Genomic DNA, 13587 nt, shown 5'->3' on the forward strand with positions numbered 1-13587 from the left:
CAAAGCCTATTGCATGAAAAAACAGGGACATTTTTTCACACGATAGGCTACGTAAATAGCTGCGTAAATACAGACGCGTAGCCTATAGCAAGAAGAAACAGGGATGCAAATGGCGTGGTGGACACCGTTTGCGTCCAGATCACTTCCTGTTTCTCATCTGCAGCGATAGGGTACGGCAATGGCGGCCGTATCGCTTGCGGAATGGAGCCGGCCGGTGGCTCCATGGACTCACTGTGGAGTGGAGCCGGCCAGCGAGGATTCCAGGGGGGAGGAATGGATTGCCTCCCCTCCTGCAGGCCCCCCTGCGGAGCCCAGGTAAGGGGATTCGTACATCCCTAGTAATGCTGGGGATTGAAGCTGGGCCCTTCCATGTGCAGGGCCTCAATCCTTCTGCTCCTCCACTGCAGCGTTGTCCAACTGCCTTCACCTTATCCGCTCTGTCTCCTTGTTTTACAGTCCCTCTTGAGATGTCTGTCTTTCTGAGAGAGCATCTGAACTACTGGTACAGCTTGAAGGCGTATTTCCTAGCCAAAACCATGGCAGACGTTCCTTTCCAGGTGAGGGTCTGAAAAGGCTTACTGACTGTATTCTGAATTCATGCTCTGGGTCACCACACTTTCCCCTTGATGGAGGCTCTGTGCTTTTAATAGCTGCATTGTAGACAGAAGTTCAACAGGTGCAGCTTCCCTTAAAAGCCTGGCAGAGTGTTCCTTTGACTACACTTGCCAATGGCTTTGCCTCTCCTAATTACCATTCATACCTCCTGTCCTATTCCTGGGCACCTGTTTATGTATTTAAAATATTTATATGCCACCGTTCATTATCCCGTCACAGGGCAGTGTAGAAAATGCACTAAAACAACCATCAGAATAAAAGACAAAGGTAAAAACAACTAAGAGAATTGACCAAGCTAGGCATTAAAATCGGCAAATGCCTGGGTATACAGATAAGCGTTCACAGCGCCTAAACACCGGCAAGGATGGTGGTCTGCAGGGGAGAGAGAATTCCAAAGGCAGGGTGCCACAGCAGGAAAGGCCCTTCCCCTGGTTTCCATCAGGTTGTACCTGTGCAGGCAACGGGACAACCAGGAGGCTCTGATCTGTAGGTCTCAGTGAATAGGCAGGTTGATAGGGGAGAAGGCGCTCCCTTGGGTAACCTGGTCCCAATGTGTTTAGGGCTTTATATGTCAATAACATCACCTTGAACCTGGCCTGGCAATATATTGGCAGCCAGTAAAGTTCTCTGAACAAAAGGTATATCCTGCGTGCAGCAGGCTGCCTCACTCAGCCACCCAACCACTGAATTCTGCACTAGCTGTGGTTTCTGGACCAGTCTCAAGGGCAGCCCCACAGAGAGCATATTTCAGTAATCCAGTCTTGAGGTTTCCAGTGCATGGATCACTGTGGCCGGATGTATCCCACGCCGGGCCTTGCATATCAATTGTATGTTGGGGGGGGGACATGACACACTTTAAAAGCGGTGCTAAATCTGCCCCCTCCCACTTCCTGCAGGTAATTTGCCCCATCACCTACTGCAGCATCGTCTACTGGATGACGGGTCAGCCCCCTGAAGCCACCCGCTTCCTGCTCTTCTCCGCCCTGGCCACTTCCACCGCCCTGGTGGCCCAGTCCCTGGGGCTTGTGATAGGGGCAGCATCCACCTCCTTACAGGTAAGGCGGGGTCAAGCAGCTGCGGGGGATGCCTTGGCTTCAGCACAGGGATGACGTTCTCTAGGAATACAAGAATTGGCTTGCTGGATCCTGCCAAGATCTGTCCGGTCCAGCATTCTGTTTCCAGCAGTGGACAGCAAGAGGCCTCTGGGAAGTTCGCAAGCAGGGCATGAAGGAAATGATTGCTCCCTTCTTTGAAATGCCTGGAATGAAATTTTGCACCGAATTAAATGACCTGAAATTAGAAATGGTTTGATTCAAAATCTTAGCATGTCCAAAAATTAGTATTGCCTATCACTTGTAGAGAAATAACACATCTGTTTGTTTGTAGTGTTTCTATACGACCTTTCAGGGCAAGCCTTCCCAAGGTGGCTCACACACATGATTAAAAACATTAAATGCAACTAAAAACGTATCTTCACAGTTACCAAACTGAAAGCAGCATTCGAGAACTCATCTACGGGCCAGCATAACAGATCAGATGAAACAGATCAAACATTTAAAAACAGAGACAAGCATCAGTTTAAACAAGGGCGCAATCCTATGCATGTTTAGACAGAAAAAAGTCCTACAATTCCTAGTGTGCCCTAGGCAGCCATGCTGGGAGTTGTTGGGCTTTTTTCTGGCCAAACATGCATAGGATTGGGCCCTAAAATACCCAGCTAAGCATCTGAACAAAAAGCAGAATGAAACAAAAAGGTTTTCAAGGCCTGTGTTAAAGGCTGGTAAAGAAGGAGATAGACATATATCCCTTGGGAGGAAGTTTCACAAACATGGGGTCGCCACCAAAAAGGCCCCACCCCTATTGCCTGTCCATTGAGTTGATCTTGATGGCAGGCCTGCAAGCGAAGTCTCTGAGGCCATGTTAAGGCCCAGGCAGATGTGTATGGGAGCAGGCAGCCCTTCGGATAAGCTGGTCCCAAACCGTTAGGACTGGTGTTCCTGTTGGGGGTGTGTGGTCAGAATGTCAAAACGGACAAACTGACCTGAGAATTAAATTGACAGATGTATAGTAATCCTTAAAGAGCATATATTATCACATTTATTTGCACACACAGGTTTAAAGTTATAGCTCTGGTAACCTCCAAGTTAGATTACTGCAATGCACTCTATGTGGGGCTGCCTTTGAAGATGGTTCAGGAGCTGCAGCCTGTGCAAAATGTGGCAGCCAGACTCATAATGGGAACCAGAAAGTCCACACATATAAGACTGACTCTGGCCCGCTTGCACTAGCTGTGCTTCCGAGGTCAATTCAAGGTGCTGACTTTAACCTATAAAGCCCTACACTGCTTGGGACCGCAATACCTGACGGAGCACCTCTCCTGAAATGAACTGACCCGTACACTACACTCTGCATCAAAGGTCCTCCTCCAAGCAAGGCTTGGAAGGTGGCAATGAGGGAGAGAGCCTTCTCGGTGGTGGCTCCCCATCTGTGGAACGAGCTCCCTGATGAAGTCTGCCTAGCACCAACATTGTTATCTTTTTGGCGCCAAGTTAAGACCTATGTCTTTTCCCAGGCATTTGGCAGCATATGATGAGTTTTAATTGGTCCTGGATGTGTCTTTAGTTATGACTGACAGTTCAAAGTTGTTTTTAGTTATATGTTGTTTGTGTATATTGTCTGTGTGCTTTTATGTAAATGGCTTTTAAACTTTGTATATTGTATTATAATGTTTTAACTTCTGTAAACCGCCCAGAGAGCTCCGGCTATGGGGAAGTATAGAAGTGTAATAAATAATGATAATAATGGCCTTTAAACCAAAGTCCCATGGAGTAGCTTAGCCAGAGAAAAGTTAAGGCCATTGTACTGCTTAGCTTAAGAGCAGCGGGGCTTGGAGATTTACAAAAGAAGACATGCCTAGCAAAGTACAAGAACAGGGAAGTCCAGTTTCTGTGGTTAGGACTCAGGGCCAACCAAAGAAATTCTGCTGCCTGGATATCCGGTTGGAGCCATGGTGTCCTGCAGTGACTTGCGGAGCTCCGCAGGCTGCTTATCTCAAACAGCTGGAAAAAGGTTGAGAAACCTTTTTATCTTCCCCTGGAATTAAAAGCGGAAGCTTACAGTACCATCTGCATGAAATCTTGGAAGAACAGCTGCTTCTGCGGAGAAACAGAGGGGCTGAAATCTAAGATTAGATGCTGGAGTATCATCTACTGGATGCTGTTTGAAATTCCTAAGCAATTAGGAGACATAAGGACAAACGGCTCCAAATAGCATTTCTGAATTTAAACTGCCAGCAATATCTGAGGACCTGTAACTAAATTTGTGTAAGTGTTTGTGTGTTTTTTGTTTCTGCAATTATACTTGCATGTTGTGCTTTTGAAAGTGGAGGATGGCAGTACGCAAGGAAAAAAGGAAAGGCTTGAGAACGCCACCTACCTCCCACAATTGCGCCCTCGGCAAAGGTTTCTAGAAATGCTGAAGAGGAGTTGCTTGCTTTGATAAAAACTATGTCTTCTCAGCTACCAAAGCAGTCAAAGAAATTTGAAACAATTCAGGACTCAATTACTGATGTTCAGGGGGCTGTGGATTTAATTAATATCTCTTTTCAAAAGATGGAAGCAAAGGTTAATGCTCTTGAAGATCAGGTTACTGTTCATGAAACGGCCATGGAACTGTCTCACAATATTTTGTCTGCTCGAATTTCTCAACTGGAGGCCTTCACACACAGAGTGAATCTACGTATCCTTGGTATTAAAGACCTACCGATATAGGTTTGGCTGAATTTATGGATAAACTTTTGCATGAGCCATTTGCTTTACCATCTGATTTTTTACTTAATATTGAGTATGCATATCATGTCCCTGGTTCAATACATGGCACTAGAGGGATTTTTGGGACTGTTATTGTTCAATGTTCAAACGAGTCTCCACAAAAAATTATCTTATGCGTCTGGCAAGAGAATGGGGTGAGCTCCGGTGGGGACCAGCAAATTACAAGATTATGCTCTTGCCTGATTATATTAAAGAAATCGCTGACAGAAGAAGGCAATTCACCAAGGCAAGAAGTTTGGCAAAGGAAATTAACCTGCAATATCATATTAAATATCCAGCTACATTTTGTATCCTTTTCAAAGGCCAGATGAAAAGATTTTTGGATTCTGATGCTGCAGAATCATTTTTAATTGGTATTAAAATTAAAATAAGGGAACCAACTCTCTCAGCCTCCCGAGTTGGAACTTAGCCATTTTTACTGTTCTTCTGAAGTCTTGTTTGGGCTTTAGCTGATAAGATGTCTAGGCAGTATGCCAGAATAAATGTTTGCATTTTTTTCTTTCTCCTTTTTTATGTTATATTGTAATAAAATGCCGATTTGTATGTGTATGTGTGTGTATGCACATATAAATATATTTTTAGATATGATATTACTTAAAATATACAAATTATTTGCTTTTGTTTTTATCCTTTTCTTAAACTCCCCCCTTTTTATTATTATTATTATTATTAATATCATTATGGGATTATTATTATTATTACTATTCCTTGTTGGCCAAACCTTTAATGTTTATTAATACATGTTAACTGAATGGTAATATATGGCCAATGGAAATGGATTGTTTGCTTCTATTCCTGTGCTATAAGACTTTTTGGATATTTGGTTTGTTTTTATCGAAGTTTAATATAATTCTTTTTTTCTTTTTTTCTCTTCCTTCTTTTGCTATCCTCCCTTTTTTTCTTTTTCTTAGAATAGTGTAATGTTAGAAACGGAAGATTCTGATTATGTTGTTGGTAGTGTTTATTTCATTTATAAAAATAAAATAAAAATAGATTAAAAAGAAAAAAGAAATTCTGCTGCTTGAAGTGGAGCAGGAAATGCCATTCACCTCCCCACCCCTGTCAAGATGCATAGTACCCAAAATTATTTTGGCACATGAGACAGAAAATCCCACGAGCAACTGTCCCCCACCCCTGCTGTTGCAGTAAAAATACAACAACATTACGTTAAATAACTAACATTTTCCTGCCTTTCCATGGCACCCAGCATCTGCTGCCAGAGGGAGCCACCTCACTCTGCCTAATGGTAGGGCTGGCCCTGTTAGGCCCAAATGCAGAAAAAACATAGGAAGAGTTCAGGAGGTTTCGATGCAAACCAGCATTATCTGGAAAAGGGGATAAACAGCTTAGGTAGAAGATGGGCACCACTCAGCTAAGACTGGAACAATGTGGGAACAACAACGAATCCAAGGTCCAAACATGACCAAATTCATGTTTTTTGTTCATTTATTTAAAGTATATTTATCCAGCTTCTCAGGCTTTTTTTTAAAAGCTCCTGGAGGGGCCTATAATCAATCAGTAAGATAGGACGGTCTCTGCCAGCAGGCTTACAATCTAAAAAGACACGACATACAAGGAAAAGCGGATGGGGAGGGAAAAGAAAAAAAAAATAAGTACATTTTCAGCAGGGCTGGTGGAATGGCTCTGCTTCCCCTCTTATCTCCCCTGCGGGGGTGGGGTGGATGTGGGTGGGGGGAGTCCAAATGCTGAGGGATTCTTAATGAAAGATATGGTTAAGATTAGGAGGTGTCACTTCTGACCTCTCGAAATCCAGGAAACAGAAGTCACCACTGCTGGTGGGAAAAACTGGCCAATCTTGGAGAAGTTTGTGTCATTTAGGGTACAATCCTATGCATGTTTAGACAGAGAAAAGGCCTACAAAGCCAGCTGGGGCATGTTTTCTCTGTCTAAACATGCATAGGATTGCACCGTTAATTTTCTTTCACAATTCTTCTGTGTGAGTGTGAGATTTCTATTTCTGTCTAATAAACTTTCTTTTGATTCATTTTCTAAGAGTCTGTGCCATTCAACTCAACAATATAGGCAGCTACCCACAAACCAAGTGTTTCCTCTGCATGGAGAGATCTGTAGGACTCCTTCTGTAGTTAAATTGGCATTCAAATTATTTCAGCTGCATCTGGAATGCAGTCATAAATTTAAATTATCCCACACGTTTATTGAAAAGTGGTATTTTATTTGTTGGAACGAACAATTTAGTGAAAACGTTGATGCATATAGTGCTCTTTCTCTCTGTGTTTTATTTGCCTGGTTAAACTTTTTTAATTGATCAGTTGATACCTATTTTAGCAAGACATAACAGCAAGATGTTGAAGTTGTATTTTAATTGTTTTAAAAACAGCCAAAACCTTGAGATTTTTGTTACTGCCATTCATTTCTATACACAGTATGTACATTTCTTCATCAAAATCCCACAGTCCAATGTCACCTATGGAACTTTTTTTTTAATACTTTTAATTCTATTTTTTATCTTTATAAATGACATAAACAGTACCAACAACCTAGTCATTATCTACAGTTTCCAACAATACAGTATTCTTAGGAGGACACAGAAATTAATGAAAAAAGGAAAAAAAAACAGAAGATGGAAAAGGAAGAAGAAAGCAAGAAAGAGAAAGAAAAAATATTAAAATTTACTTAAAAGGATTACATTTAAACTCCATTACACACAAACTTCAAATATCATTCTACTTAAAAGTTATACCTATAACATTGCCAATATTACAATCAGTACAGCATAGATAATCAACCTTACATTTCAATAGCATATCAGTCTTATAGCAAGACAGCAAGCCTACAATTCATTTCCAATAACAGTATATTGCCCTTCAGTTAACATATAATAGTAAAGCTTAACAATTTCACCAGCCAAAAATATTACTGATCAAAGTCTCATAATAATGATAGTAATAATAATAAAAAGGAAGAAAATTAAAAAGGATAAGTAATAATAATAACAAATCACTAATAAATTTTATGCTATCTATATTTTAGATAGTGTCATTTCTAAATCTATATATGAATGTATACATATCTATACACACACAAACAGGAATTTTATTATACAGCATATCATATCTAATGTAAAAAAAGAGGAAGTAAGAAAAAGAGAGAGAGAGAAAAAAAAGGGGGGATATACGTAAACAGTCCTCTGGACTGGCATACTGCTCGGACCTTATAACCCAAACAAATCCGAAGTACAATCATAATTGAAAAGTTCCCAGCTCATGAGGCTGGGGAAGATGTCTCCCATGCCCTACTTTGAACGCCAGCTAGCCAAGCCTCTACCATTTCATGATTTAAAAACTTTTTCATCTGGCCTTAAAAAGAATGCAAAATATAGCAGGATATTTGATATGATATTGCAGATTCATTTGTCTTGCCTGATTTCTCGCCTTGGTAAATTGCTTTCTTTTATCAGCGATTTCTTTAGTGTAATCCAGAAATAACATAACTTTGTCTCGTGTTGGCCCCCCCAAAAGTTCTCCCACTTCTCTTGCCAAGCGCAAAATATGATTTTTTTGTAGAAATTCTTGCAAATTGAACTATAACAGTATAGGCAGTGCCTTTGATGCCACGAACTGGACCTGGAACATGGTATGCATGCTCAATATCAAGTAAATATGCAAGTATGCATGTACTGGAGGTTGGGCCCGAAGGGCAGTCTGGGGATTCTGCTCGTGTACCGTCCACCCCGCTGCACGACTGACTCCCTGGCCGAGGTGCTTGAGGTGGTCTCTGATGTGCGTGTACAGTCCCCTAACTTACTGGTGTTGGGGGACTTCAATGTACATTCGGAGGCCATCCTCACAGGAGCACCTCGGGACTTCATGGAGACCATGGCCTCCTGGGAGCTGCACCATATTCTAACTGGGCCCACCCATGTAGCCGGTCATGCACTAGACCTTGTGTTTGTTTCTGGAGAAGCGGGGAGTGATCTGGAAGTCGGGGGTATATCCACCACCCCCTTGTCATGGTCAGATCACTATCTGGTGATGTTGGACTTCTCGGTTCCACAACCCCTCCGCAGGGGTGGAGGACCCATTAAAATGGTCCGCCCCAGGCGTCTTATGGATCCAAATGGATTCCTGAACGTGCTTGGGGATTCTCTGGGGCATGCCAACGGCCACTCGGTCGAGACCCTGGTGGGTGGCTGGAATGCCGCAATCACTGGGGCATTAGATCGGGTGGCTCCGAAACGCCCTCTCCCCCTGAACAGGGCTCGGACTGCACCATGGTTCAATCCGCGGTTACGAGCTCTGAAACAGGAGGTGAGACGGCTAGAGCGCCGGTGGCGGAAGTCTCGCTCCAAAGACGATCAGACACGGGCTAGAGCTGTATCTTCAGCCTATCACGTGGCGGTGAAGGCAGCAAAAAAGGAATATTATGCTGCCTCCATCGCGTCTGCAGAGTGCTGCCCCAGGAGGCTGTTCCAAGTGGTCCGGAGCCTGGTCGGTCCTGTGGCTCTGGAACCACTGGAGCATTCTAAGGCCTCCTATGAGGCTTTGGCAAGGCACTTTGCAGATAAAATTGATCAGATTAGGTGTGTTACTCTGCACACTGTGGATACAGTTAGTGAGCAAGAGGCGGCCTGTGGCAAACCGGTTTTGTGGGATCGGTTTCAGCTTCTTCCTCCTGATGAAGTGGACAAGGTGCTTTCATCTGTAAGGCCGACCACCTGCTTACTTGATCCTTGCCCATCTTGGCTCATTATGAGCTGCAGAGAGAGACTGGGTGAGGGGATCAAGGCGGTGGTGAACGCCTCCCTTGAGGAGGGAGTGATGCCATCAGCCCTCAAGGAGGCAGTGATAAGACCGCTCTTAAAGAAGCCCTCCTTGGATCCTCAAGTTCTGAACAACTTTTGACCAGTCTCAAATCTGCCATTTTTGGGCAAGGTGATTGAGCGGGTGGTGGCGGTGCAGTTGAAGGCACACTTGGAAGAAACTGATTATCTAGACCCATTTCAGTTGGGCTTCAGGCCTGGGCATGGGACAGAAACGGCCTTGGTCGCCTTGGTGGATGATATGAGGAGGGCTCTGGATAGGGGTGAATGCTCCTTCCTTGTTCTCCTCGACCTCTCAGCGGCTTTTGATACCGTTGACCACGGTATCCTCCTGGACCGCCTGGAGGGGTTGGGCATTGGAGACACTGTATTGCGGTGGTTCCGGTCCTTCCTCTCCGGCAGCTACCAGAGGGTAGCACTGGGAGAGGAGGTTTCGGACCCGTGGCCACTTACTTGTGGGGTGCCACAGGGTTCCATCCTCTCCCCGATGCTATTTAACATCTATGTGAAGCCACTGGGGGCTATCATCAGGAGGTTTAGGGTGCAGTGTCATCTATATGCGGATGACACGCAGCTCTACCTCTCATTCAAATCTTCACCAAGGTTGGCCGTAGAATCCCTGTCCAAATGTCTGGAGACAGTGAGTGGCTGGATGGGGAGGAATAAGCTGAAGCTGAACCCTGACAAGACCGAGGTACTTTTGGTGGGAGACAAGAGGAGGCTGGGGGATGTTGACCTGGTGTTGAATGGGGTACGGCTACCCTTGAAAGACCAGGTCCGCAGTCTGGGGGTCATTTTGGACTCCCAGCTGTCCATGGAGGCTCAGGAGTCAGCTGTGAGCCGGACAGCGCTGTATCAACACCATCTGATACGGCGGCTGCGCCCCTTCCTTCCCGACCATCTGCTCCCATCGGTAGTACATGCCCTGGTCTCCTCTCGTTTAGACTACTGTAATGTGCTCTACATGGGGTTACCCTTGAAGACGGTTCGGAAGCTGCAGCTGGTACAGAACGCGGCGGCTCGCCTGATTAAAGGCAGCCGCCGGCGAGATCACATCACTCCAGTGCTGAAGGAGTTGCACTGGTTACCAGTTGTTTTCCAGGCCAAATTCAAGGTGTTGGTTTTGACCTTTAAAACCCTATATGGTTCCGGCCCAGCCTATCTTAAGGAGCTCCTCCAGCAACACCAGACAGGCCGCTTAACAAGATCAGCCTCAGATGGCCTTCTCTCTGTCCCATCAGCCAGGACAGCTAGACTGGTGGGGACGAGGGAGAGGGCCTTCTCTGTGGTGGCCCCCACTCTGTGGAACTCCCTCCCTAGGGAACTCCATCATGCCCCCTCTTTAATGAGCTTCTGTTGTGCATTAAAAACGTGGTTGTTCAGGCAGGCATTTGGGGTGGGTTAGGGTATTTAAAAAAAAAAAATTATGGTAAAATTTTATTGTTTTAAATTGTTTTATGGTGGGTTGTACATCGCCCAGAGTGGCTGGGTGACCAGTCAGATGGGCGATTAATAAATTTAATAAATAAATAAATAAATAAATAAATAATCAGATGGCAGAGCGAGTCGCTCATGCAGAAATTTATCCAAGCATTTAGACAGACTTATATCAGCAAGCAGATCTTTGATACCAAGGATACGCAGATTTGCTCTATGAGTATATGCCTCCAGTTGGGAAATTCTCACAGACAGGGTATTATGGGAGGCATGCATAGCCATCTCTTGAGCAGACACCTGGTCTTGGAGAGCATTAACCTTCAATTCCATCTTTTGCAAAGGGCTTTTGATTAAATCCACAGCCCCTTGAAGGTTAGTAATAGAATCTTGGATTGTATCCAGCCTCTTAGCCTGTTCTCCTAATTGAGAAGACAAAGTTTTTATCAGAACCAGCAACTCCAATACATCTCTGGCATCTCTAGAAACCTTTGCCAAGGGAGGGGTTGGGGGAGTTGGCGGTGGTCCCGCAGCTTTTTTCCTTCCCCTTGGTGCCATCCTCCTCTTCCGTAAAGAAAGCAAGTAAGTATAATTACAAACAAACAGTCACTTCAACAGATTTTGCCGGTCCTTGTATATTGTTGGTATTTTTAATTCATAAATACTTTTGGAGTTCATCAGCCCTGAAGTCTCCTAATTGCCTAGGAGTTTCAAAACAGCTTTGAGTAGATGACGCTCCGGAAAACTGACCTTACAGTCCAGTTCTTGTGCTGCTCCGCAAAAGGAGTTGTTCTTCCAAGATCTTATCCAGATGTTACTCTAGCTTCCCCTTTTAATTCCAGGGGAAGATGAAAAGGTTTTTCAACCTTTTAAAAGCTGTTTGAGGAGGTGACCTGCGGAGCCTCCGCAGGACGCTTGCCAGGGCGACATGGCTCCTACCTATGGAACTTTTTGACTCTGGATTTTCTTGACTTTGAAATCGTAAACCAGATTTGACAGTCTGTGGTTTCAGAGTCCAGCTGGCTGGGAATGATTGGGGTTTGTAGTCCCACACACGGTGGCAGGGAGGATGGGGAAAGCTGATCTTGACCTTTTTCACTGTGATTTTAACTCTCTCTCTCTCTCTCTCTCTCTCTCTTCATTTGCCTCCCAGGTGGCCACGTTTGTGGGTCCCGTCACAGCTATTCCAGTCCTCCTTTTCTCTGGCTTCTTTGTCAGCTTCAAGACCATCCCTACCTACTTGCAGTGGAGTTCCTACGTCTCTTACGTCAGGTGGGGCTTCTTGCTAACCCAAGTGTCAATCAAAGTGCCTACATCTGAAACACCTGAATTGTAGTGTGTTATGGTCAGTAGTATAGTGGTAGCTTTTGAACTACAGGCATTCATCGTAACTGTCCCCGAACCTTTAGAAAAGTCCAAATAATATGGGCTTATATATGTCTGTTGTAGGGCTTTTGTAAAGCCAGCGGATTTTAATTACCCATTCAAGGCCAAGCCACCCCAAAATACTTTGCATTGCAATCACTCAAGCAATGAAATTTCCTACACAGGGCTGTTAATCACTGTATCTAGTCTTGTTTCATCGCAGAATTGAGATCCGAGCTCTATACAAAGAGCTTTTCCTTTCCTACTTTTCCACTACATAACCACTAGGTGGCACTGTGCTATAGCAGAAGACTGCAATAACACAACTAGGAAAATACCCTTTATTTCACTTTCAGAAATAATACCCCATTTTCCCCGCCCTACCCCCCCCCCCATGAAAATGCTCTTAAAAAACAGAAGCAAAACTGGAGGATCACAATGTCATCTAAAGAACCCATAAACAGCTGTGAGTAAGGGATCACGAATGCACAATAAATACCCCGTGTAGAAAAGCTCAGTGTTTTATTGCTGGAAAACTCCATTTTCCCACCAGTTACTGTGAGGATTGAAACTAAGCTCAGAGGGAACTGTGGGGTGACAGATGACATCACCATCCCTACTTTATTCATTCCCCTTTTAAAGCCATCTAAGAACATAAAAAGAGCTCTGCATGCAGCACATAGTTAAACTGTGGAACTCACTTCCAGAAGATGTAGTGTTGGCCACCAACCTGAGCAGCTTTAAAGGGAGATTAGACAAAGTAGTGGCTAGAGTGTTGGACTGGGAGCCCAGAGATCCGGGTTCTAGTCCCCACTCAGCCATGGAAGCTCACTGGGTGACTTTGGGCCAGTCACAGACTCTCGGCCCAGCCCACCTCACAGGGTTGTTGTTGTGAGCATAAAAGGGAGAGGAGGAGGATCATGTAAGCCGCCTTGGGTTCCTTGCAAGAGGAAAAAAGACGGGATATAAATGCAATAAACAAATAAATAAATAAATAATGGCTACTCGTCCTGATGGCTATATACTAATTACTTCCAGGATCAGAGGCAGTGTGCCCCTCAACACCAGCAGGGAGGGTGCTGTTGCACTTGTGGGCTTCCCATGGGGACACTTGTAAACAGGAGGATGAACTAGGTAGACCTTTGTTCTGATCTAGCCGGGCTCTTCTCTTGGGGGTGAGAGATGTACAAATACCCTATTTTTGGATTTTATATGTCACCGGAGTATCTTTGGACCATGGGTCCTGTGCTGCCCACGCACCAGCAGAATTCCACTGCCATCGGGAAAGCTAGTGGTTCATAAGGCAACTGGAAAGAAGCAGATACACTCCTTTCTGGAACGGGGCAGGTGAGCGGAGCGCACAGAAGAATCACCATGCCCCAATCCGGAAATGAGCATTTTCACTTGTTTCTGGGGTTACTTGAGGAAGTGCGAACCCCTCGTTGGGCTAGGGGTGGGTCCCACTGGCGCAATGGAATGTGCGGGAGCACGGGAGCAGTATTGGATATTGCCTCTTGTGTGTACCGTAGTTAGGGTTTCTAA

The 13587-nt window shown here is 44.7% G+C and overlaps 1 protein-coding gene across 1 annotated transcript in view; it reads left to right on the forward strand.

The window, feature by feature from the left end:
* The window catches only part of ABCG4 (ATP binding cassette subfamily G member 4), a 60292-nt gene that overhangs the window by 46218 nt on the left and 487 nt on the right, over positions 1-13587 (forward strand). Inside the window, exons 12-14 of the mRNA XM_084803559.1 lie at positions 457-557; positions 1512-1670; positions 11834-11952. Of these exons, the coding sequence (XP_084659685.1) occupies positions 457-557; positions 1512-1670; positions 11834-11952 (379 nt within the window). The remainder of the gene's footprint in view (positions 1-456; positions 558-1511; positions 1671-11833; positions 11953-13587) is intronic.

Source organism: Heloderma suspectum, chromosome 6 (assembly GCF_057233095.1).
Source record: "Heloderma suspectum isolate Gila_16-S chromosome 6, 16-S_ref, whole genome shotgun sequence".
Classification (NCBI taxonomy): Eukaryota; Metazoa; Chordata; class Lepidosauria; order Squamata; family Helodermatidae; genus Heloderma; species Heloderma suspectum.